Here is a 24487-nt window from a genome sequence, read left to right on the forward strand (position 1 = left end):
CCTGGCCAGGTGGCTCTCAGTTGGTTGGAGCATTGTCCAGTACACCAAAAGGTTATGGGTTCGACCCCAGGTCACAGCACATACGTAGGCCGAGTCTGAGCCCTAATCGGGGTGCAGATGGGAGGCAACCAATCACTGCTTCTCTCTCTCCCCTCCCTTCCTCTCTCTCTATATCAATGAAAACATACCCACAGGTGAGAATTTAAAAAAAAAAAAAAAAAAAAAAAAAGTGTTAGTATGAGGGCAGAGCCAGGCTGTACTGGGTCAAAGTCTGACTGTGACTGACCAAGAACCCCAACCTGAGTCAGTATTCTAATACTGAACTTCCTTACATCTAAGACACACAGGCAGTGGCGGGGGTGGAGGCATGCTGTTATTTTGCATACTACTAAAAAGGGAAAAATGCAATAGATCCTAAGACTCTCTCCAGTGCCTGAGGTATCAAAATACAAAGCTGAGAGACCATAGAAATATGGGGGTGCTTCTTAAAGCAAGAGTATGCAGAGCTTTCTGTGCAGGAAGCTCAGCCTACCCAAGCACTGACTGTTGCAGGGGGTGTCATTAACAACCTCACACGGCCCTCTAGGAGGGTAACAGCATCTCCCTTGGTGCACACCCAGCCTGCCAGCGACACCTTGTGTGATACAGAGACATGGAGACAGGACTTCTTAAAATTGTGGATGCTGCTTTATTTACCAAAGGTGTTGGCTGGGGGCTGGTTCTGCCAGTCAGGCCTGTGGATGGCCTTGGGATGTGTGTGGGGTCCCAGCTCAGTCTTGGTGGGCAAGGGTGTGCCAGCCTTGCCATGGGGGCAGTGTTCCCTTCTAGGGCCCACATTGGGCCCCTGGTGGTAGCAAGGTGGGCAGTGGGTGCTGGCACTGCTGCCTCAGGAAGGCACTTTCAGCTTTGGGGTCCCCAGAAAGAACTGCAGGACACGGTCGGCCAGGAGTGCCAGGCAGAAGTCAAGGATCAGGACCTGGGCAATGACCAGCTTGAACTGCAGGGCAGAGAGCGATGATGAGCTGTGTGCCTGCAGATAGGCCCAGGTCAAGCCCTGGGGCCACCTCCACAGGGATACTCACCTCCACAGGGATGTCCACAAGGCCAAACTGGCTGTTGAAGTCAGGTGAGGAGCCAAGGAGCAGGCCCACAATGGCTAGGAAGGACACAGCCAGGCTCCACACCAGAGGCTTGTTTTCAGACAGGCTCTCCATGAAGGGTGGGCCCTTCGGGGACAGAGAGATGAACAGTTGTGTATCTTGGGGGCTGGGTGGGCATGTCCTGGCCAGGGCTGGACCTCACCTTGTAGTTAATGGCAAAGGTGGCCATCTGCATGGCCATGGCCATGATGTATACAGTGCTGTTGACTAGGCTCGGCTCAAATTCCTTGTACAGGTCCACAAACTGTTCCTGCCTGCGGGTTGCACAGGGGTCAGGGCCTTTCCCACTGCCCCTGCACGCAGCCAGGGCTCTGCCTGACCCTGGCTGCCCCAGGCTAACTTCTGCACCTGCACCCTCCTCCCACCTCCCGTCACAGGGATGCCAATTCCTCTGGGTGCCCCGTGCACCTGCTGCTAAATTGGCACTTACTTTTCGGGGCTCTGGGCCTGGGCCTCGCTGTATAGGTAGACAAGACTTAGAAAGTGCACACAGAACTGGAGCAGGACCGTGAGGATGGTGTACAGGTTGAAGATGTTGGGCAGGGGCCGCTCTCGAGACAGGGTCTTGAGGGGCTGCAGTGGTGGGCAATGGGGGTTGTGAGGGGATGGGCGAGTGTCAAAGTCCAGAGTGCCCTGGGCCACCCACCCACGTTTCCTGTAGGCCCAGGACAGAGAGCAGTCACCACATCCTGGGCCCATGGGGTGGCACCAGCATCTAGAGCTCTGTTTGCCCGTGGACAGTTCTGGGGACTGAGCTGTGCTACTTGGAACAGCCTCAGTGGGCTCCCCCCTGCACCCCCATCTGTAACATGGGGACAACAGCTCCCACCTGGAGGGCTGCTGTGAGGAAGAAAAAGATGACATCTGGCAGCACCTCTAACAGCCTGTCCTGCCTGGCCCAAGTGTCCCTTGCCACGAATCCAGAAACCTCTCAGCACCTCCAGGGTTGGTGCTATGGTTCAGAGGCAGAGGGTGCCCTCAGGTGGGGCAGGAGCCATTGTTTTGCCTGGGGTCCCAGCCCACCTTGGAGCGGGAGATGAAGAGGAAGCAGCCGGCCAGCAGCAGCCCCTGCAGTGTAGCCTGGAAATCACTGAACTTGACGCCCTCCAGGTAGAGGACACTCTGACTGTAGGCCAGGATGAGGGCATTGAGTGCTAGGATCTTGAACATCTGCAGTGTGGTCACAAGTGTGCATCGGCCCTGCTTGATCACGTGGCAGACTGTGGGGGAGGGGGGAGGCAGGTGTGGGCACAGGTGCCATGCAGGGTCAGCAGGGGGACAAAGCAGGTGGCGGGACTCACTGCACTGAATAGAAGAGAGCTTGGAGGTGAAGGGCGCCGCGATGCTGGCGTCCCCCAGCTTCACAATGGGCGTGCTCTCATCCTCGAGGTCTCGCAGCACCTGGCTCAGGCGGTCCTGTGGGGCGGGTGGCAGTGGGTGAGACCTGGCCACAAGGGGGTGCTGGCGACCCCTCCCAAGACTCACCCTCTGAGAGGTGGGTTGCTCCTCTGGGGCTGGGAGCCCCAACCTCTGCTTGGCTGCCCTGGAGGTGACCCTGACACCGCTGTTGCTCAGGACGGGGCTGTCACGGGGTCGCCGCCTCCGCTCAACAACCCGCTCTGGGGCATTGGCCAAGAGTGCCACACCTGGGTGGTGGGGAGATGTGTGTATTAGGGTCCAGGGGAACCCACTGGCCCTGGGCCAGAGCTGGGTGTCTATCAATGCCAAGATGGAGCCACAGGCTTTGGAGCCAAACATCTCCATTTCACTGGACCTCCACCTCCTCAAGGAGTACCTCAGAGAGCACTTATCTTACTTTCTACAAACTACTTAAAATTAAACACAAAAGTCCCCAAAGCACACAACACTAAATGGGTCAAGACTCACTGAATTCCAAAGAAGTTTATTGCCAAGGACTATCATTCTAAGAGGTAAATAATTCTTGGTGAATGCTATAGTTGGCGAGTAAAGCAGAAATGTGCTCTGTCAATAGATTTGAGGCTGTTGAACAGCTGGCAAATGCTTGAGCTCCAGTTGGTGGTCTTTTCCACTTGTCCCACTTCTCCCTGGACTCTGTGCCCACACGGTGCCCAGGGGGCCTCAGTAAACCCATGTTGCATTTGCCCTGCAGGGCTTCCTGGCTCCCCAAACTTTCCCAATGGCCCTGGTGGCCCTAGCCACACAGTTCCTTAGACACCTGTGTCCTTCTTGCCCTTGTAGACACTTGGATCCCTGATTCTGTCAGGCCCGCCCTAGCCTCTCACTGCCTCATGCTTGGGGAGGTTTGTTATGCTGAACCCTCGCTGGCAGAACAGCGAAGGAAGAAACAGCCCCTGCCCGCAGTGCTCACCCACATCTGCATGCTTCAGGGCGCCCACGTCATTGGTGCCGTCCCCACACATGAGGGTCACGTAGCCCAGCTCCTTCAGGCTGGTGATAACAAACTCCTGTGTGGGCAAAGGACCAAGTGAGGGCTGTGTGCTGCCTTAGAGCCCTGCCTGTCCGTCATCCCTGCACTCACCTTCTGTTTGGGGGCCACACGGGCAAACACCTGCACGTGGGGGATAAGGCGCAGCAGCTGCTCAGGGTCCTCAGCCTGCAGGTGGGCCAAGCCATCGCCTGTGAGGCACAGGGCATGCTCCAGGGCCAGTGCCTTCGGGGAGCCTTGGGCCAGGGGCAGCACAACGCTGCCGTCGATGGAGCACCACTTGCAGGGTCGACCTGCAGGGCCAGTGCCCAGGGTCAGGGATGGGGCTCAGACACAAAGCAGACCCCTCATGCAGACTCCATATGCCTAGTCCCAGTCTCTCCTCTCTGGAGTGCCATCCTAACCCCCCACCCATTCTTACTTCTGCCAAGCCTCATCAACACCTACATGCGCCCGACACAGGTTGTTCAGCACCCTCTAATACAGGTGGGTAACCCAGGGCCTAAGACCATGTGAAGGGGCCAAATCCAAACCCAGGCACATCCCAAGCTTGTAACTTAATTAGCTCCACCCTTGTGGCCTTCCTGAAACCCAGCTCTCTAAGGGCTGGGAAACCTCAAGTCACTTCCTCTGGCCAGACACTTGCTGTCCGCTTCCTCTTTCCAGATGGCTCAGCCCCTGGTCCTCTTGGCACTGGATGACTCATCCTGGGCTGTCTCGGCTGGGCAGGAAACTAACCTCCACTGGCTTTCATTGTTGCCCTTTTGTTGCCAATCAACAGCCCCGATAGCCCCTTCTCTGGGCCACCTGCCCACAATCCCTGCCCTCTCAAGAGTCCATTGCCTGGAGCTGGACGGAGCTCTGGGACCAGCAGTGCAAACTGGGGGAAAGGCCAGGAGATTCCAGAAGCCACTGTGGCTGGACCTTACCGACACCCTCCCCTGGCCTGCAGCCCTGTGACACCCCTGGTGCATGTTGCCCCCCAGCCAGGTCCTGCACTGAGCACCATCCTTTGGCATCTGACAGACCCCACCCCGCCAGCCAGAAAGTGCTGGGGCTGGATCTGTTCCTCGGTTGTCTGACTCTGGAGTACTACTTGCAGCCAACTGAGCAACTGGTGTTTTGTTTCTTAGGAGTGGTCCATGGCTGCAGTCAGGCCATCCAGGTTCAAATGCTTATTCACAGTGACACCAAGTGACCTGAGTGGGTCGGTTCACCTCTCTCTAGTTCCTTGTCTATAAAGTTAGGTGCCAACAGCTGACCTGGATGGCTGCCTCCTACATAGCACGGGGGTGGGGGTGGGGGGTGGGGGTGGGGCAATCCCTCTTGTGCAGGGTGAAGGGACAATGTGGTAACATACGCCAAGCCCTCTGCCCAGGGCCTGGTCATGTTGAGCACCAGCACTAGCACCAGCAGTCCCTGAGCTTGGAAGGGGCATCCTTATTGTGCACAGGCAGCCTATCAGGTCCAAGGTAGATGTGACAACATGAAATGTGGGGTGGCGTAAGACCAACTGCCTTGAGATTCTGAGTCATCACTGATCCAGAGCCAGTCACTGCCTGCATGCTACCAGACATATGAGTACGGAAGTCTTTGGCCAGATGGCCCAAGGAGCAGGGCTCTGATCCACAGGCCCGTGTCACACTGCTGCCACCATCATGGGTACTTAATGACACTGGGCATGTTTACTCAGGCCTGGCATGCAGGAGGGCCACCAGGACAGGAGCTGCTCTTGGATTCACAGCCCCCCCAGCCCCTCAGGGTCTCACCTTTCTCCATGGGAGGCTGCAGGATCAGTGTATGTGCCTTTTCAATGAAGTGCAGTTCCTGGGCCACATGGCAGGCAGTGAGCGGGTTGTCACCTGTGATCATGACCACCTACGGAGAGGGACGGAGGCTCAGGTGGGGCAGAACTCCAGCCTGGAGACCTGGTGGCTGAGTGCCCTCTAAAGGAGGCCACAGAGGGAGGTCCTAGCCCTCCTGATGGGGACTGGGCATCCAAGGCCACATCTGCTCCCACCTGGGGATGCTTTATAAAAACAACATATATACGTGTGTCTTTCTGAGAACATCTGTACCTTTTCATTACAGTGTAGACTATGAATCAGCCTTTGGTGTGGCCCTTCTTGGATTATTAGCTGCCCAGAAGGTGGTGTGGGGCGGTGGTGACCACAGGCTCCAGCCTCCCAGGTTAGAGATGGAGAGGCCTGCTGAGTGCCAGGTGGGGATCGATCATGCTGCCACTTTCTGAGACTGCTCACTTACTCCCCACACTCTAAACTGCATCCTGAGTCCCAAACTAGACAACACAAGCCACCAGGTTGGAGACTACAGACACTGAGACAGATGTGACCTGTCTGGGTATTGCTGCTACACCCCCTACCCAGTCTCAGCCTCCTCTTGCTCCACTGAGAGTGGAAGTGTCCTCTACTATCACATCTTCCTGTCTGCAAGTATCCGATACCCACCCACCCACCTGCCTGAGGGGCCTGGTGTGGAAGGGTCCAGCAGCCATACCCGGTGGGAGGCATTCTGGATCTCCCGGATCACAGCCTTGGAATCAGCCTTGAGCGGGCAGGAAACCACGATGAAGCCGACAAACCTAAGGTTGCACTCCAAGGCTTCCCGCTTGACCTCCCGGGCCTGTGGACAAACACGGGGAGCTCTCACACTCATGACCCATCTCTCCCCAATTTCCCAAGCTCCAACAATTGCTGGGTGGGGAGGTCAGAGCAGGGCTTGTCCTCCCTTGTGGCACACGGGTTGGGCAATGGCTGGGTGGTCCCTGCCACCAATGATGCTTCTGCTTCCTGATGTGGACATGGCACATTGTCAGAGGCCGTGGGTCTCGGCTTCTGTCAGTAACTCTTCTTTGTTAGCCACCCAGCATGTGCTCACCGTCTACCTCATCCCAGAAACCCAAAAATGCCCACTCCTGAGAAGCTTGCCTACTGGGGAGACATGTAATAAATATAATCACAGGATCAGAGTGCTGAGTGTCATCAGACAGATGAAGGCAGGGGAACAGGGCAGGCAGGGCTAGGGGTGGCACTGAGCAGAAGTGGGTGCATGATCAGGCATTTGTTCTGGAAGGATCTCTTGGCCACTGGGTGGAATCGGCCTAGATGAAGATCAAGGTGGAAGCAGAGAAAGGAGAGCTGGCAGTGGAGGTCGGAGAAGGGCTGATGGCACGTGGTGACGCAACTGAGAACTGGGGGTGTCCCCAAACCACGCAGTAACTAGGTGGCTGGGCTGGGAAGCGGCAGAACTAGATTGGAGACGCTAATCCAAGATGCCTTCTGATGTTTCCTGAGGGTGAGTGAGGACCCTTGGGTGCAGGGATAGGAGGCTGGATGGAGGCAACCCTCTGCTCCAGGATGGGATGAGGTGCCATGGAGGAGAAGGGCCTGAGGACTGAGTGCCACCTGGAATCTCCAGAAGTAGAGGCCAGAGACGAGGAAGATGAAATCGTGCCTGCTCACAGGGGCACTGAGAGGATACAAGGTGATGTGGACGTGGTGGAGGTGGGGAGGCTGGCAGGTGAGGAGCCTGGATCCTTACCTGCTGGTGGGTGAGATGCCCCAGTTCCTTGTACCCCAGAGCCAGGACGCGGGCGCCTTCCCGGGAAATCTCCGTGTGGATGTGGTGATAGTTGGGTGGGCACTGGGAAAACTGCAGGGAACACGGGGATGTCACCAACCACCTCGCGTTGACCTCCCCACTGAACCCCAGGGTTGGGCTCAGCTCACCATGGAGTGTAGGGTTTCAGGGGCCCCCTTCACAGCCGCGATGTAGCAGAGGTCCGTGGAGCCCAGCTTCTCATAGGAGGCGAGCACGGACATTCGCTTTAGGGCACTGGCAAAATGAAAGCGCTGGTGAATTTTCAGCCCCTGAGTTTTAATACTTCGGGGGAATACTTTCTCATCTGGAAACAAATAAGTACAAGTCCTGAGGGCCTTCGCTCCAAAGAAGTAGCCAGGCCCCCACCTGTCCCTCCTTCTTCCCGCCCTTACCCCCCCCACCCCCCCGAGACCTGGGGCCTATGGGCTTCTGGCTCCAGGGGGTCAGAGTTGAGAGACCAGGGCTTGAAGGACCTTGCCCTGTAGCTTTGGATGGGGTGGGTCCCAACCCCAGGGGACACCCAAAGGTGTGGCATGTCCCAGGTCAGAGGGGTCTGTGCCCACCCGTCAGCTGGAACTGGATACACAGTTGTCTCTGAAAGGTCTGTCTTGCCAGCCCAGGGGTGTGAGAGCGGTCTGCACTGAGCCCAAGATGCGGCCCCCACCTTTGGTCAGAGTCCAGTCCACAGCTGTCAGCATGGCCTTTTCCAGGGGGTCACCCACCAAGGTGCCGTCGTCCAGCTGCATTAGGGAGTGACATGAGGCCAGGGCCCGGTGCGTTTCTACGGGGATGTTGGACACGGGTGTCACCTCCTTTCCATCTCTGCAAGACAGGAGAACAGCTTGTTACAGGGTGGAGGGACCCCTGGGAATTGCCAGCCAGGAGGTATGGGCCCCCATACTCCGCGCCAGTCACCTCAGGGGCAGCGGGGTGTCGTTTGGTACTTGTGACATCTTTACTTTTCTCATGAATGCCCCAAGATATCATGCAGCTGCTCAGAGTCCAAGGTGACTCCCACGCAGTTGTCACTAAGACTGCACAGGGAGCCCTCTGGATCAGACCCCTACAGTAGGGCCTCTGCTAGGCCCTCACTTTGGGGGCTCAGTTGGGCAGCTGTCAGGCCCTTGAACTCCCAGAAAGTCTTCTGCTGCTGGCTGGGCACCTCTTGGTCCAGGCCTCCACACTCACCTGAGCCCAGCTACGCCACGCACCACCAGGCTGTCGCTGGTCAAGGTCCCTGTCTTGTCGAAGCAGCACACCTCCACTTTGCCAGCGAAGGGGATCCGGAACGGCTCCGTACAGTACATATCTGGGAGGTGAAGCGAGTGTCAGGGGTCCTGCCAGGCCCCAGCCCTTTGGTGCCCCAGTCCTGCCCCAGGCACTCACAGAGCTTAGCGAGGGCAATGAGGGAGGTGTTGACAGCCAGAGATAGCTCGATTGGCAGCTCAGGGGGCACGACTGACGTGAGGATCAGTGTGCATTCCAGAAACAGCTTATAGCGGTTCCGGCTGGGATCCTTGGTACCTGTGGAGACAGGGGCTGCCAACCTGGGGTGACGGACCAGGGACCCAGCATTCTGGGGGGGAACATGGCACTTACCTTCAATCCACACGTAGGCAGCTGCCGCGATGGCAAAGACAAGGAGAAAGAGGATGAAGACGAAGGTCTCCAGGTTGTTGGCAGTTACTCTCTTGACCCCAAAGAGGATTGTGCGCAGCAGCTTGCCCTGGAAGGATGGAGCCAGAGGCCTTTCCTGGGGTGTGGGGGGTGGTGGCCTCCCCCACCTGAGGGCATCAGGACCAGATCCCCGCTCAGCTGACAGAGAGCACCAGCTTCAGGCCCACCAGTGAATCCTGCAGTCCACCATACAGATGCTCCAGGGACCACTTGGCCACATGGGTGGCTGCAACTCAGCCAAGAGCTATGGAAATCAGTGGCCAAGGCCTGGGGGCAGGGGAAGGAAGTGGCTGAGACAGGGCAGGTGTTCCTGAAAGGAGGTCTGGCTCTGCCAGGCAGTGTCCTTGATGACTAAATGAGTTTGCAGGCTCAACTCTGTTCATGACCCCAAAACAGGTGGTAACAGCTGGTCTGCTATCTATTCCCCATCAGACCCTCAGCCTGGGAGAGTGGGCCTGGTTTTGGGCTTGCCTCCACTCAGCCTCTGGACCAGTATTTGCTGTCAGAGTGAGCCTGTGGGATGGACTTTCTGGGGTCTAAAAAGGCCACAGTCTCAAGTGCCTACCACCTGCCATGAAGCCCACCCACCCCAGAGCCAGGTAAGATGCTCCACCTGTGATGTGTTGAATCCAGTCCTCAGGACGAAAGCCACACACCCGCTGTCGACCGCTGTGCAAACAAGCAGAGCCAGTGTCATTCATGTCTGTGTGGGCTCCCTCATGGCCAAGCAGACGTGAAGGGGGTGAGGAGGTGGGGCCAGAACACCCCCAGAAAGCCCCAAGGCACCTACGCTTCAGGCCTGTGGTGGCCTTCTGGGGGGGGATGTGCTGCACCACCTTGGTGCCCCCGAAGATGACGTGGAGCCGGGAGTCGGCCTGCAGGTCCAGTACCCGGTCAGGGCTGAGGTCTTCGATGGGCTCCTAGGCAGGACAGGGAAGCTGATGGGCCCACCGCGGCCTCCTTTTCTGCCCTGTCTCTGGAGAGCTAGACCCTGGGGCTGGAGGAGCCCTCACAGGGCTTGCTGCCTGGCTCAGTGGATCTCACCAGGGACAAAGGCCCCACCCTGGCTTCTCTCCACTTACACATTCGTGACTCCCTGTGACCCTGCACCTGTCGTCTCCCAGAACTCATACCCTCCCAATTTCTCTCAGGGCACCAGGGTGCCCCAGCGCTTTGGGACTCTCATTTCCTCTTCTCATCACCACCCAGCTTCTATCTGTCCAGGGCACTGAGACCCAGCAGCTCTGTCCAGATGCTGCACCCACGGCCTCCTCCAGCCTACTAGGCAGCATCCCAACATTCTCTGGCAGACGGCTCCTCCAAGAATGGGTCAGTGATATACCTGGGAGGACTGAGGACTCCCCTTCCCCGCACCTTCATCTGTGGCACCGACTCCCCCGTGAGCATGGCCTCGTCCACGATGCAGCGGCCCCGAAGCAACAGCACGTCGCATGGCACCAGGTTATCCTGCGGTGAGCGACCTGTGGGGTAGCGCCTGAGAGTGAGGCAGAAGCCACGGCTGAGTTGCCACCAAGAAAGAGCAGAACTGGGCCTCACCAATGGAGACAATGTCCCCAGGCACAATCTCGTCGCTGGCGATGGGCCTCCACTTGCGGCTTCGGTAGACCTGCGTGGGGTGGTGTATGGTGAGCTCTGGGATCACACCTGTGTCAGGCCCACTGAAACCTCAGGGACCCTGCTGGCCATACCTGGATTGTGTGGGGCTTATTGCCCATCTTCCGGATCTCGGACATGTTGCGCATCTGCTGTTGAACCAGGGAGGCCTCGAAGGCCACCAGCATGGAGAGTGTGAAGACACTGTAGTACCAATACTCATCCAGGCACCAGAGCCCCACGCAGAACACCTGCCCCGGGAACGCAATGAGGGTGCCTGCTGAGAGCTGGATGCACACCGAGGGCCATTCTACCCACGGACTCTGACCCCTGAGGACAAGGTTTTTGGGTATGGAATTGGACACAAGTCATTCTGGCTATGAAAGTCCCAAAGAATGGGGTGGGGAGAAGGGCTGCTAGCTTACCTGGAACACAAAGAAAGGTGCCGTGGCTCTCTCCTTGAACAGCTCTGAGAAGTCAGGCACCACCATCTCGGCCCTGCAAGAAACCAGATCCCAGGCCTTGTTCATGGTGGGAGGCCTCCAAGGCCCCACCCTGACACCTCTGCCTGGGGGCACTGCAGGCTTCCTCAGGAAATGAGAAGCCTCGGCAAGCTTCCAGACAGGTCCCTCCATTCAACTGTGGTTCTCCTCCTGCGCTGGGGCAGGCATGCTAACTGCCCCCAGCCCTCTGCTCTGCAGAACCTGGATGAAGCTTCTGAACAACAATAAGCTCTTCAGGCAGCCCTCCACCCAAGCGGCGGCTGGTGAGATGAGAACCCATCATCTACTTGGGAGACAGAGCGAGTGGAGAAGGAACCTTTGACTGGAATGGGACCCTTGAAGCTAAAGGTGCACAGAGGGGGCCAGGCAGCCAGATGCCTCTCATTCTCTGGGGCCTGACATACAGAGCCCAAGACCCACCTCACTCTGAAGAAGGGAGGTCTGGAGCCAGGATCTTCCAAAAACTCCCCGAATAAAAGCCTCAGGAATGTGACAAAGGGGGGAGGTGGGCCAAGGGTACATTCTGCAGTACTGTGTGTAGTGGGCTCCAGACAGGGGATGGGAGAAAAAACCAGTGATAACAATAAACTGAACTCCACCCTGTATTGTGTCCTCTGCCTTTAAAGGAGCCAGGATGATGGGGGGGAGGGGGGAAGGAGAGGGGAACTGGTTTTCTTATCCATCTTCCTATTAGATTGATAGTTGTGATAAACAATTAAGTGCAGAAAGAATCCCCTAGAGCAGTGGTTCTCAACCTTCCTAATGCCGCGACCCTTTAATGCAGTTCCTCATGTTGTGTGATGCCCAACCATAAAACTATTTTCATTGCTACTTCATAACTGTAATTTTGCTACTGTCATGAATCGTAATGTAAATATCTGATATGCAGGATGTATTTTCATTGTTACAAATTGAACATAATTAAAACGTAGTGATTAAATCACAAAAATAATATGTAATTATATATGTGTTTTCCGATGGTCTTAGGCAACCCCTGTGAAAGGGTCGTTTGACCCCCAAAGGGGTCGTGACCCACAGGTTGAGAACCGCTGCCCTAGAGGTTCTGAGGGTTATCAGGATGACTGTCAACAGTGGTCCGGATAGGGACTCTGAAGCTCAGCCTTGCCCTCTCCCAGGCACGTGTTGCCCCTGGCAGTTTCGGAGAAGATTAAAGGAGAAAGTGTGTACAGAGCACCTGCCATTCTATCTGATATAATTAAGAGCTATCCTGATCACTGACTTCTTTTTCATCACCATTCTCTAAGTGCCAGGATAGATGTATGAGGAGACCAGCAAAAACCTAGATCTAAAGAAAGAATTTAGTGAGCCAAGTGTCGCTGGTTCAATTCCCAGTCAGGGCACATGACTAGGTTGCACATCAGGTCCCCAATTGAGGGAGTGAGTGAGAGGCAACTACACAGTGATGTTTCTCTCCCTCCCTTTCTCCTTTCCCCTCTCTCTACAAATAAACAAATAAATAAATAAATTTTAAAAAAGTAATAAAAAGCATCCAAAATTAAAAAAAAGAAAAAGAGAAAGAATTTAGCCCTGGCTGGTGTGGCTCAGTAGATTGAGCGCTTGTCTGTGAACGAAAGTGTCGCCGGTTCGATTCCTAGTCAGGACACATGCCTGGGTTGTTGGCTGGGTGTGTGAGGAGCAACCACACATTGATGTTTCTCTCCCTTTCTCCTTCCCTTCACCTCTCTAAAATAAAATTTTTATTATTATTTTTCTTAAATAATTTCAAAATTATTTTTTAAATTTATTGATTTTAAAGAAATGATAGAGAGAGAGGGAGAGAGAGAAGAGATTTATTTGTTGTTCCTATGCATTCATTGGTTGATTCTTTTATGTGCACTGACTGGGGATCAAACTGCAACCTTGGTGTACTGGGATGACACTAACCAACTGAGCTATATGGCCAAGGCAAAGAAAAAATTAAAAATGAAGAAGGGAATTACAAAAACAAGACAAGAATCAATAGCCAACTCTTTCATGCCAAGGGCCAGGCTCCCCAGGAAGGGCTCCTGGCTGAAAGCCCTTCATGAGGTTCCCGTCAGCAGGCAAATCCAGGGGAGACTAGACTAGAGCACATTTTTCAAAGGACACCACTTCCACCTGACATGTTCTGTTGAAAAGGCGGACTCTTGTGCCTCACTTTTCAGGCACCCTGACCCAGGAGTGTGAAGGGACAGAAACAGAAATGGGCCACCGGCCTCTGGGAATGCAAGGCCTGTGACCACTGGCAGAGGTCCAGCCCTGTTAGCAGGAGGCACAAGGGGATGTCAGGACTCACTTGTTACTCCCAAACTTCTTCTCAGCTGCGCGGATCTCTGAGTCTTCTTGGAACCCTCTGTAGCTCTGGTAGTAAGAGAATGAGTTTCCCACAGGAAAGGCCACAGGGAGGAAGCGCTTCTTCTCCTGGGCATCGTAGGAATACTTAATCTTCTGGAATTCGAAAGAAAGCACTTCCTGCCCATCTTCACCCTGTGGGAGAAGGCTTGTCTGTGACATGCCCTCAGCCTGGGATGTCAGTGCCTGGGAATCTCACCCAAGTACGACACTGGGCAGCTGGCAGGTGGTCCCTACCTCATCTCGGTGCAGGGCCACGAGCTCAGTGGAGCCATTGTTGGGGGTTGGGACCACCTTCACGAAGGTTGCTTTCCTCGGATTGTACTCCTGTGAGAGGCAAAGTGATGATGCTGAGCCCTCCTCAACCCCCACTGTAGGAAGAATATTGCCCAGCATGAGGAGCAACCCTTGATCCATGTGAACAAAGTCCTGTCACAGCTCATCTAGTCTAGTGATGACTGGCTTCCTCCCCTAACCCTGTTACTATTCTTGCTTTGTCCTCCATCAAGGAAGAGCTATGAGGCTGGAGGCTCATCCTGGCTAAGTTAAGGGGCCTGGCCTGTGCTGTTCTATCTTTCTGGAACACGTGGTCACACAGCTTCCAGGCCTTTGCTTAAACATCTCAGAAGGCCACACCTGGATGCCCCACGTGAAGTTCTGTCGTTATGTTCCTATTCCCGTCCCTGTTCTCTCCTTAGCATTGATTGCTGAGTACAAGTCTCCCTCACGAACAACATGAAGGCAATGAATAGGTTTCGTCTGTTTTGTTCACTGCTGTTTCCTTAGCACTTAAGAAGTGGAAGAACCGAATGAGCCTCAATTAGCACTCCTTCAGTCACAAGCTCACAAGCTGTATCCACCCCACCGCTGTTCTGCCAGTGTGTCTGAGGGAGGGAGAGAGGGAGTGAGTCACAGCAGTGACCATGAAAAGCAAGGCCCCATCCCTGCAGAGTTCATGGGCAATGGAAGCAGGCAGAAAATAATGACAAACACACATATATCAACTCTCTGGTAACATCATGGAAGAAAAGTGCAAAGTGCTACATGGGTTAGCCCTGTACCAGGAGCTTTGCAGATGCCATGTTTCTTCTTACAATGGTACCCTGAGGTAGGTGTTACGGGTCTTACTTTACAAAAGGGGAAACTGAAACCCAGGAAATTGAAGTTCTGGTGTCTGAGATCTCTGATGCAAACCTAGATCTATCTGTCCAACCCCACAGCGGCTTAGCTCCTCCTTGCTCTCCGTCCCTGGAAAGGATGTTAAGTGACACTTTTAAGTTGCAGACCGAAAGGCAGTCAGAAGTTTGCAGGTGTGTGAAACTCTCCCTCGCCTCCTTCCATTTTCCTGTCCCTTGCTGGGGTCTTTCATTGAACTGACTTGAATCTATCAATCCCAAAAGTAAATGTTTGAGCCCCTCCCCTGGAATAAGGCTTGTTGGTGTAAGAAGAGAAAGCAGATTCAGTCTGCATTCGGAGTCAAAGCTGGGGCTCCTGTATCTTTCTGAAGCCCTCGGTGCTATTTCCCCCTTCTTTTAGCAGATACCCACCTGGGATCAGAGGGTAGGCTGGCTGGAGGCTGACCTCTATGCCCATCGCTCCAAACCCGCCAGGGACATCTGGGGCAGGCCCAGACAGCGGTGGGGTGGCACAATCACTGCTATCAACTAGTTACCCAGGGCAGCTCTTACTCATCTGCATCGTGGGGCTAAGGGTCACATCCTGGCGGCAGTCCATGCCATGATCACCCTCATCTTGCAGACAGACTCCAAACAGTTTTAAGTCACACGCGCACATATAGCTCCTTGCTCTCTTAACAGGGTGCTATTAACTGCATTTTCAGCTCGCTTTCGTCGCCGTACTGGAGGCCTCTGAGCACTGGACAGCAGGACTGACGTTCAGTTTTCAAACCAAGCTTCACAGACAGGAAAACCCAGTTGACAGGCCTAACCTCACACTTTGAAAATCAAGGTGGGAGGCAGACTACAAGAAAGATAAGACTGTTTCCAACAGAAACAACCCAGTTCGCTAGGATGGGAGCTATTAAACAGCGACACGTGTTGGGCCCTGCGCTAAGCTTTTTGCAGGTATTGCCTTATGGTATCTAATGACAACACTGGGAGGAATTCCAAAGGAAGTAACCTGTGCTACGGTCACACAGCAAGTCAGTAGCGCTAAAAGGTATAGGGAGCCGCTGGAGACCCAGACCCAGCAGATGGGACAACCAGGTCGGGCTGGGGATCAACGTGAACGCCGTGGCTGCGACACGCCGCGAGACTCGACCGTGTGGGGGTCGGGCTCATGTCAGCGCACTTACCGGGGTGCAGGTGAGCGCGCAATGAGCGTGCACGGACCAATGCCCCGAGAGGACGGTGAGCGCGTGCGCGAGGCAGATAGTGGCAAGCACTAGGAGGGCGGCCTCGGGGATCTGCGCCCAGCTGCTGCCCCAGCCCCAGCAGCCTGCGGCCGCGGCACCCAGCCAGGCCGGGTAGAGCAGCCCGGCGAACGGCAGCACCGTGAGGCGCCGCAGCAGCGCCAGTCGCCGGTATGGCCAGACGGCGGCGATCAGTTCGTCGCCGCTCGCTATGAGCGCCGGCCCGGCCCCAAGGAGCGTGCGCGGCTGTGGCACGGGCTTGGGCTGCCCGCTGGGCCGAGCCCCACAAAGCCGGGTTCCACAAGGCCGAGCCCCACAAGGAAGCGCGTTGCCCACCGCAGCCGCCATCTTTCCCAGCGCCGCGCTTGCTTCCGGGCAGAGGCTCCGCCTTACATTCAAAGTTTTACTTCCGGTGGACCCTGGGCGCTGCCATGGGAGCCGGGAGTAAGAAGAGCCAGGGCAATATAAGAGGCTGGGTCCAGAAGTGACTAATCAGGGAGCCGGCATGACAGGCTTGGTCGGAAGGAGCGGCAGGGCGCCGCCATGACAGAGGATCTGAAAGGGCTGGGACGGCTGCCGGCCCTGCCACGCGGAGCTGAGACCGGAAAAGACGAGGCAACGCGGGCTGGGCGCCACCAAGACAACCTGAACCGGAAGCCGCCGGCCCTCTTCCGTGACTGCACGGGCACCGGCCTGTCTGGGTACTTAGTGGCGAAGCACGTACGTTACGGAGGCGGGCCCGTCGGGGAAGTGCGGGCGTTCCGGGAACTGGTCCACAACGCGCTGAAGATTCGGGACTTGTGAGGGCGGGGCTTGTGATGGGTGGGTCTCAGGTTGGTCACCTGGGGCCGGGAGGTCCCTCTTTTCGGGTCCTGAGCAGGGGGCTGGCGGGTTGGAGAGCTAGGACAGGACACAGCCACGCTGGATAAGAGCCAACGTGTAATGGATAATTACACATAAAGTTACTCCTTTAACATAAAAATATGAAAAATTTGTGTTTACTTGAAATGCTATATTATTTTGTCATTTCCTGTTACATAAATACTATTTGAACAAAACCACAGTTAGAACTAATTATATAACAGTTACAATTAGTGGTAATTATAGTAGGATTAATTAAACAATATGTGGGAGAAGAAAATATAACCTTTTTTATAACGTTTCTTTGTGTCCTCTGATAACAGCAATTTATCTGAACTACTTTTTAAAAAAAGATTTTATTTATTTATTTTTAGAGAGAAGAGAAGGGAGGGAGCGAGGGAGAGAACCATTGATGTACTAGAGAAGCATCTAAACATAAATTTACTGCCTCTCGCATGCCCCCAACCGGGGATCTGGTCCAAAACCCAGGCATGTGCCCTCCCGGGAATCACCGCAGTATGTACCTTGCGGTTTGTTGGGTGATGTCCAACCCACTGGGTCACACCAGCGAGGGAGGTCTATTTGCACTTGTTTTTCAAATTTTTGTTGGATATTTAAATTTCTAGGTTATATGGTGGCTTATTCTTAAAATATATAAATGTAAGTCTTTGTAAAAGAAGTTAAATGCAGTAGGACTTAGATAGTATTCTGCACTTAGTAAACAACGATGATGTTTATTTCTGTCCCATTACACAGTATAAACGAAACGTTCTCAGGGAGAATGGTTTTGAAGTGTAGAGGTAATTTGGTGTTGTGAAATCAAAGTTGGATTCCACATAGGACACTGAGAATGTCCTATTTAATTTGACTGACTTTCCTTTTTTAATGACATTTTAAATTCTGGAGCAGTCTTGTTTCAAAAATGAGTTATTATTATAATTTGCTGCATGAGTTTTTGTCAAACACCGAACAACTTAGTGGTAGTTAGTTCTTCCTTGTCTGGGCTCCTATTCCCTCCTCAAGGAATTTTGGGTCCTGGCGGGGTAGCTCAATTGGTTAGAGCACGGTCTGGATACATCAAGGTTGTGGGTTCTATCCCCTTTCAGGGAACATGCAAGAATCAACAATGAATGCATGAATGGGTAGAACAATAAATCAGTGTTAATCTCTTAAGAAAAAAAAGAATTTTTGAGAAACAGCATGTAAATTTCTTCATTCTATAATTTTTTTCTCCATTCTAATCTTTCAGGGAGTTCCAAATTAGAGGACACTTCTTTTCTCAGACTTTGAAAATACGACTTTACGGTAGGCCAACTTAAAGAAATGCTTGGGAATGATGGGGGTTGGGGGTTATGGAGAAAGGTGGTCAAAAGGTACAGAGTGCCAGTTACAAGGAGAATAAATACTGGGAATCTACTAGCATGATGACTGTACTTTACATTGCTGTATGATGTATATGAAACTTACCAAGACAGTAAGTTCTGAGTTCTCATCACAAGGAACATATTTTTTTTCATTTTTGCTTTCTCTTTACTGTATCTATGTGAGATGATGGAGGCTAAAAACATGTGGTAATCATTTCACAATCTATGTAAGTCAAACCATTATGCTGTACACCTTAAACTTACACAGTGATATATGCCAATTATATCTCAATAAAAATGGAAAAAAATTAAAAACCCTTTATTAGTACTTTTAGGTCCAAGTAAAGTTAAGAGAAAAGTACAGCTATTTCCTATAATATCACTGTAGCCTCCCATCTTATCAACGTCCCCCCACAGAGTGGTATGTTGTTAAAATTGATGAATGTGCATTGATGCATTGTAATTACTCAATGTCTAGTTTGCCTTAGGGTTCACTCCTTTCTAAAAAAATTTTTTAATTGAATTTATTAGGGTGACACTGGTTAATAAAATTATATAGGTTTCAAGTGTAAAAATTTATAATACATCATCTATATATTGTATTGTATGTTCACTACCCAAAGTCAAGTCTCCTTCCATCACCATTTATCCCCCCCTTTACCCTTTTCTACCTGTCCCTACTTTAGGGTTCATTTGGTATTGTACATTCTATCGGTTTAGGCAAATATATGTTGAAATGTATCCATCATTATAGTATCATACAGAGTAGAGTTATTGCCCTAAAAATCCTCTGTTCTGCCTGTTTATTCCTCCTCCAGCCCCTGATAATTATCACTCTTTATTGTCTCTATAGTGTTGCCTTTCCCAGAGTATCATATGGTTGGAATCATACAGTATATAGCCTTTGCAGATTGGCTTCTTTCATTTAGTAATACACATTTAAGATTCCTCCATGTCTTTATGGTTAGCGCATTTATTTTTAGCACTGAATAATATTCCATTATCTGGGGTGAACTGCACAGTTTATCCATTCACTACTGAAGTTACTTTCAAATTTTGACAGTTATGAATTAAGGCTGTTGTAAACATCTATGTTGATGGTTTTTTTTTTTTTTTTTTTTTTTTTTTCTTTTAAATTCCTTTTGAGAGAGAGGAAGGGAGAGAGAGAAACATTGATGTGAGAGAGAAACAGATTGGTTGCCTCCTGTATGTGCCCAGACCGGGGATTGTATGTGCTCAGATTGGAGATTGAACCAAAAACCTAGGCATGCTCCCTGACTGGGAATTGAACCATGACCTTTTGGTTTACTGGATGATACTCCACCCAACTGAACCACACCAGGTGGGGCTGGAGCTGGTTTTAAAGCTGGCTCTGAAGCTGAGTCTGGAGCAGCAAGGAGATAAATAGCCACAAACATAACTGTCACTCCATTCAGTGGTCAAAGACAGACAACTTCCATTTCCGTAAGAGAATTCCCTGGGAACCCACCCCAAGGAAGTCTTCCTAGACTGTAGCCACCTGATGAGTGTGCTCAGACACTGAAAAGACCAAGGAATAATTGCCGAATGAATAAATGAGTGAATGAATGTGGAGTAAATAAAACCCCAGAAACAGGAGTCTGTACAGGATGAACTTTTATTTGATGTGGGGTCAGAGGACCTCACAGTATAGATCCTGGATGTTGGGCACTAAGGGCTTCCATTGGCTCTTGCCTGCACCCAGCCTGGATTGGGCCTTGGCTCCCAGCTCTGTGGATGGGGTGTTGCAGCAGGTGCCAGGAGCACCCTCTCGTCTTCCTCACAGGGAGGAGCGCCTCCAGTGGCTCTCTGGGCCCTCTGCGCTGCAGCCAGAAGCCAGGAAATTGTTTCAGCTTCACTTAACCCTGTGGACTGAGGGAGGAGGGATAGTTCTCTAAAGAGAAACTGAGGCTCTGCAACTACTAGAAGATGGCATGGATGTGCACCAGGGGAAAGTACAAGTTCTTCATTATTATATGGGCGACATCACCCCTGCATCTGCCATGGTGGATATGAGGATGTTTCCCAGAGATGGGAAGTGACTCTTCCAAGTTCACATGGTAATTCAGGGCAAAGCTAGTATTTCCCTTAAGGCTGGATTTCCCTAAACAGGACAGAAAATTCAGGATAATACAGGCACAGACAAGAGGGGGATTTCTTCATTTCTCATGTAAAAGAACTATGGATGTGGACAGTCTGTGCTGACTCTTTATTGCTCACCATAACATTAAGCCATTGTCTGTCTTTCTGCCCCAGCACTTATTAGCTGGTGTCCGTTCTCAAGGCAGTGTCTTGGCATAAGATGGCTGCTGGAGCACCAGCCTGAAACCAGCTAATGTGTACATTTCTGAGGCAGGAAGGAGGAAAGATGCAGGGCTACAGGGCCCGCATGGCTGTCTGCTCCATCTTAGCAGCCTCCTCAGAGTACCGTACAATCCTAATGCTCACATCTAATGAGCTAGAAATTCATTTGGTCACTCTTAGCTGCAAGAGAGGTTAGGAATTAGAGCCTTTAGTTTGGTGAACAAGTAAAACTGAATCTTATGTTTTCAGGGGAAAAAAGAATGAGAGCCACGTGGTGATGGCCAGTGTTCTTTCTCTACACTAAACATCAAATAAAGATGAGGGGTGGGCTAATTTTCAGGTGAATTGGGCATTCATCTACCTACCACATACTCTCTTTCATTGATGTGTTTCCTCATTCCCAGAGATATCAGAAGTTTGGTTCCAGACCAGGATATTTGAGCTGGGCAGCTGCTTTTAATTCCTAAACAGGAGTGGAACCATTTTGTAGCTTTCATCTGCCTGTACTTTGTAAGTAGCTCTGAGAAATCCTCTTCTGTTCCCTAAGAAGGTGGGTGTAAGAGGAAGGTGGGGGAGCCTTTAAGGCAAGCAGCATGTTCCAAAAGCTAGGTCAAAGCTGAATCTGTCAGTCAAAGAATTAGAGTGAGTAGACACCAGCATTTTGAACTCAAGGACACTTGGACCCTCATGGTGAATATTACCACTAAAAATAACTCATACCAACTAAAATTGGACATGACATAATGTATCATTGACATTCCAAAATTAGTGGAAGAAGGAAACTGAAAAATTTTGATATATATTCTTTGACTCAGGTGAGCTGACTAGGTACAATAATGATCACTAAAGAAATCTTGGCCCTGGACGAGTAGCTCAATTGGTTAGAGCATTGGCCTGATATGCAAAGGTTGCAGGTTCGATCCTCAGTCAGGGCACATACAAGAATCAACAAATGAATGTGTAAATAAGTGGAACAACAAATTGATGTTTCTCTCTCTCTAAAATAAATAAATAAATAATCTTATAAAGGCAGTATTGACTATCAGTAAGTTGTGATATAGACATGAAATCCTGTCACGTATATTTAAAACAGAACCGATCCCAATTAAAACACTTTTAATAAATTAAAAATAAACATAAATAAATACAATTAGTATACTGTGCTGTATTTTCAAGTAGGATCATGGAAGTAAAGTGTCTTATTGGAGTTTTATTGGGAAAATACTTTCCCACAAACATTTAAAAATAATGTTACAATTCTGATTTCAGTATTTCTACATCCAGAATAAAAATATCTTGAGTGATCAAAGTTTCTGAGGTAAAATGACTAGGTTAGAATAGCAGGGTTACAATGAAGGGTAAAACTAGCAAGGACAAATTAAATTTTATTATTTTATGTGTACTAGATTGATGCCAGTGTGATTCCTGTGATTAGATTTTTGTGGATGTATTAGATTATGCTGAATTACCAGATAACTCCCACCATTTCAACAGCATATTACTATAAGTTATTCCAAATAATGGTAGTGCTGGGTGGGTATTCAGGCTGGAGAGACTGTACTCACTCAGGAACCCAGAGTTCATCATGTGCCTTTTCTGTCTCTTAGGACCTCATTCCCATCTACATCCATCAGCAGAAATGGGGAGAGCATGGAGACATGCATGTGGGGGAACATCATGGGTCAGGTCTGCAGTGGTGCATGTCAGTTTTGTTTCCTCTTCCACTGTCAATGACAGGGTCACAGGGAGACTGGGAGATACAGTCCAGCCCTAAGAGGGGAGGATGGATTTTGACAGACAGCTAAAGTTATCTGCAGCAGTGAGTGACTCATTCAAGTTTATAGTGTTTTTCAAAAGTCTCTTGAGTATTTACCATATGCCAAGTGCTGTATGGGGGTCTGGACTGAGATGTGATTGAACAGCATCTTGGCCTGGGAGAAGCTCCACATTTAAAGAAGGAGACAGGATATGGTAAAGTGCCTGCCGTCTTAGGAGAAAACAATAAGTGGAAGTGCTGCGGAAGCTTAGCAAATAGTTCTAGATTTGGAAGCTGCCTGGAGATGACTGCAAGTGAACTCTGCTTTTAGAGATAAACAAGATATGGTTGCTGGAGGAAGAAGGAAGCAACAATGACGGAAATGGTTCATTTATGTACACGATATTAGGAGAAGTATTACGCAGCTATAAAAATAATATCTTTTAAAAATTTAAGGGGAGGGGATATTGCTTACATTAAGTGAAAAGTGACCAGGAATATAGGGTGATCCTATTAAAAATTATGTAAATTCAGATGAAATTATACAGATACATTGTTATAATTTTCTAATGTTCTAAAATGTTTTATTCATAAAACCAGGAGGGTATCAGAAATATCCTTTGGTTTTATATAATAATTTTTTAAAAACCAGACACACACAGCTGTGATGTAGAGGAGTTACTTCCAATTCTGTTTTCTGTCCTGGAACCCAGGGCCTGACTCAGGTGCTCAATAAATACTCCCTGCAATATTGCACTTGGGAACTGGCCTGTTTTTTTCAGAGCGATAAATGCCAAGATAATGACTTCCACTGGAAGCCAAATAGTAAATCTTACGAAATTTATTTTGGTCTAATTACAAGAAGCCTGGAAAGGTGTCTCAGTTTGGTGTCGGCTTCAATTGAGGACAGAACCATGAGTCCAGCAGCACTGGTGCCACTTCTCATTTGGCCACCAGAGGGGGGAAGGAGGGAGGGGGAGAGGGAGAGAGAGAGACAGAGAGACAGAGAGACAGAGAGACAGAGACTGCTCATGACAATGATGCTGCTTCTACAAGGTTCCTTTAGTAGCTTTCTTCAGTATATGTTTTATAACCTTAGAGTGTTTCTTTAGGGAATACTTATATGCTTTCTTTGATTTCATTTGGAAGATAATTAAAATCCTTATGAGGACCGAACATAAGATGATCCAGTGACAGGAAGATGTTCCTTGTGACACATACAGACATGTAAAATTATGTGTCCAACACCCATCTGTGTCCACTCCATCCCTTCCCCACTCCCTCTGTTCATCTATAAACATCTTTGTAAAGTACCTTTTGATCTTAGATATAATGTGTTAGAGATATGTATTTGTCAATTATGTTGCCCCTTCTCTGTGATATGAACCTTTGGGTAGCAAGTGGTCTTGCTCTCAAGACCTTGGAAATGTCACTGAAACACCAGAAGACTTGATGAGGTGATCGGCAGAAGATGTCAGCAGAAGTCTGTAGAAGTGGGAAATCTGTTCAGCCACTCCAAAGTCAATTTACAGGATATTAGCAATAACTTCAAAATCTTTATATATCACCACATTTTCTCTCAAGGCCCACTTCACCTAAACTTGCTAAAGATACAAAATGCATGTACTCAAGGTTTCTACCTCCATGGTTTCATGTAATCACCCTCATCGCAGGGTAAATAAAGAGAAACCAATGGGTTTAAAGGATAGGAGGACCTTCTGGTGTGCGAAGAGAAGCAGAGATGAGTGACTGTGGCCTGGGGCTGGGGGAAGAAACATAGCAGATTTGGTTCTCAGGTCTTACCAGATGCTGGCTCTAGCCTTTTGAGAAGTTCAGCTGTTCTAGTATCTGTTTGTTCTTGTTCTTTTCTTTCGTGTTCTCCCAATAAATATCCCTTCTTGCTAAAAAACAAACAAAACCCCCTGAGTTAAGTAAAGGAGAGAGCAAATGGATTAATAAGAGGATGAGCAGTTGAGTGAACTGACGAATGACAATGACCAGGGCAATTAATTCATATCCTCAAATGTTCAAAGAAACTAGAAGATAAACTAGACTCAACCAGAAGAAAAAGAAAGTCATCCGACCTCCCCCCCACCCCCAGCCACACACACACTCAGCATGCCTTAGAGAGGAATCCTTCCCTCCTCTATCAACACATAAGGGGGCTCTATTCTCCCAGGGCATCAGGACCAATTTCAGCTGCAACAGAGAAAGGAGGGTGAGCAGGAGAGAGGAAGAGGGGAGGGAAAAGGAAGAGGAGATGGATGGGCTCCATGGAACCTCTAAATCATCCCCTTCTTCCCTCCACTTCCTCTTCAGAGTCCCGAACTTGACTTTCAGTGTGGGAGGGCTTGGGATTCACAAACACCCCAAAAGAGATTTTCTGTAGCAACAGTAATATCAGGCAACCTCACAGGAACTTGAGTCTAGGGTTCTCACATACACAGAAAACCCCAGA

General features: G+C 50.6%; 1 protein-coding gene and 1 long non-coding RNA gene across 5 annotated transcripts; one reads left to right on the top strand and one right to left on the bottom strand.

The window, feature by feature from the left end:
• Positions 1–665: 665 nt before the first annotated feature.
• On the bottom strand, positions 666–16108 carry ATP13A1 (ATPase 13A1). 4 transcript variants are annotated; one of them, XM_090290075.1, is made up of 26 exons: positions 15670–16107; positions 13593–13682; positions 13300–13490; positions 10926–10998; positions 10596–10751; positions 10444–10513; positions 10261–10367; positions 9677–9806; positions 9500–9555; positions 8809–8935; positions 8596–8733; positions 8398–8518; positions 7874–8031; positions 7338–7513; positions 7150–7260; positions 6106–6231; positions 5358–5466; positions 3682–3881; positions 3511–3607; positions 2646–2806; positions 2462–2576; positions 2184–2380; positions 1591–1733; positions 1303–1414; positions 1083–1226; positions 666–997 (listed from the first exon to the last, which is right to left on the bottom strand). In XM_090290075.1, exons 1-26 carry the CDS (start codon positions 16072–16074, stop codon positions 887–889), a joined length of 3624 nt encoding a protein of 1207 aa, XP_090146201.1. In that variant the 5' UTR covers positions 16075–16107; the 3' UTR covers positions 666–886. The 4 variants fall into 4 exon arrangements, with proteins under 4 accessions (XP_090146201.1, XP_090146198.1, XP_090146200.1 ...); XM_090290072.1 differs by lacking the exon at positions 13593–13682; XM_090290074.1 differs by having other exon boundaries at positions 2462–2806.
• Positions 15711–22783, top strand: LOC150000165 (uncharacterized). The gene is made up of 4 exons (XR_016513673.1): positions 15711–16446; positions 17837–17892; positions 20678–20783; positions 21881–22783. It is a non-coding gene; the product is annotated as an uncharacterized LOC150000165 (long non-coding RNA).
• The last annotated feature ends 1704 nt before the right edge of the window (positions 22784–24487 follow it).

The sequence above is a fragment of the Furipterus horrens genome, unplaced genomic scaffold, assembly GCF_987537825.1.
Source record: "Furipterus horrens unplaced genomic scaffold, mFurHor1.1.pri manual_scaffold_10, whole genome shotgun sequence".
NCBI lineage: Eukaryota > Metazoa > Chordata > Mammalia > Chiroptera > Furipteridae > Furipterus > Furipterus horrens.

Coding starts and splice junctions, on each gene's coding strand:
- ATP13A1 (XM_090290074.1), bottom strand. CDS start 16,074: ATGGCGGCTGCGGTGGGCAACGCGCTTCCTTGTGGGGCTCGGCCTTGT. Junction 13,491..13,592: donor TGGCCCTGCACCGAGATGAG/GTAGGGACCACC, acceptor CTTCTCCCACAG/GGTGAAGATGGGCAGGAAGT. Junction 1,227..1,302: donor CCTTTGCCATTAACTACAAG/GTGAGGTCCAGC, acceptor CTGTCCCCGAAG/GGCCCACCCTTCATGGAGAG.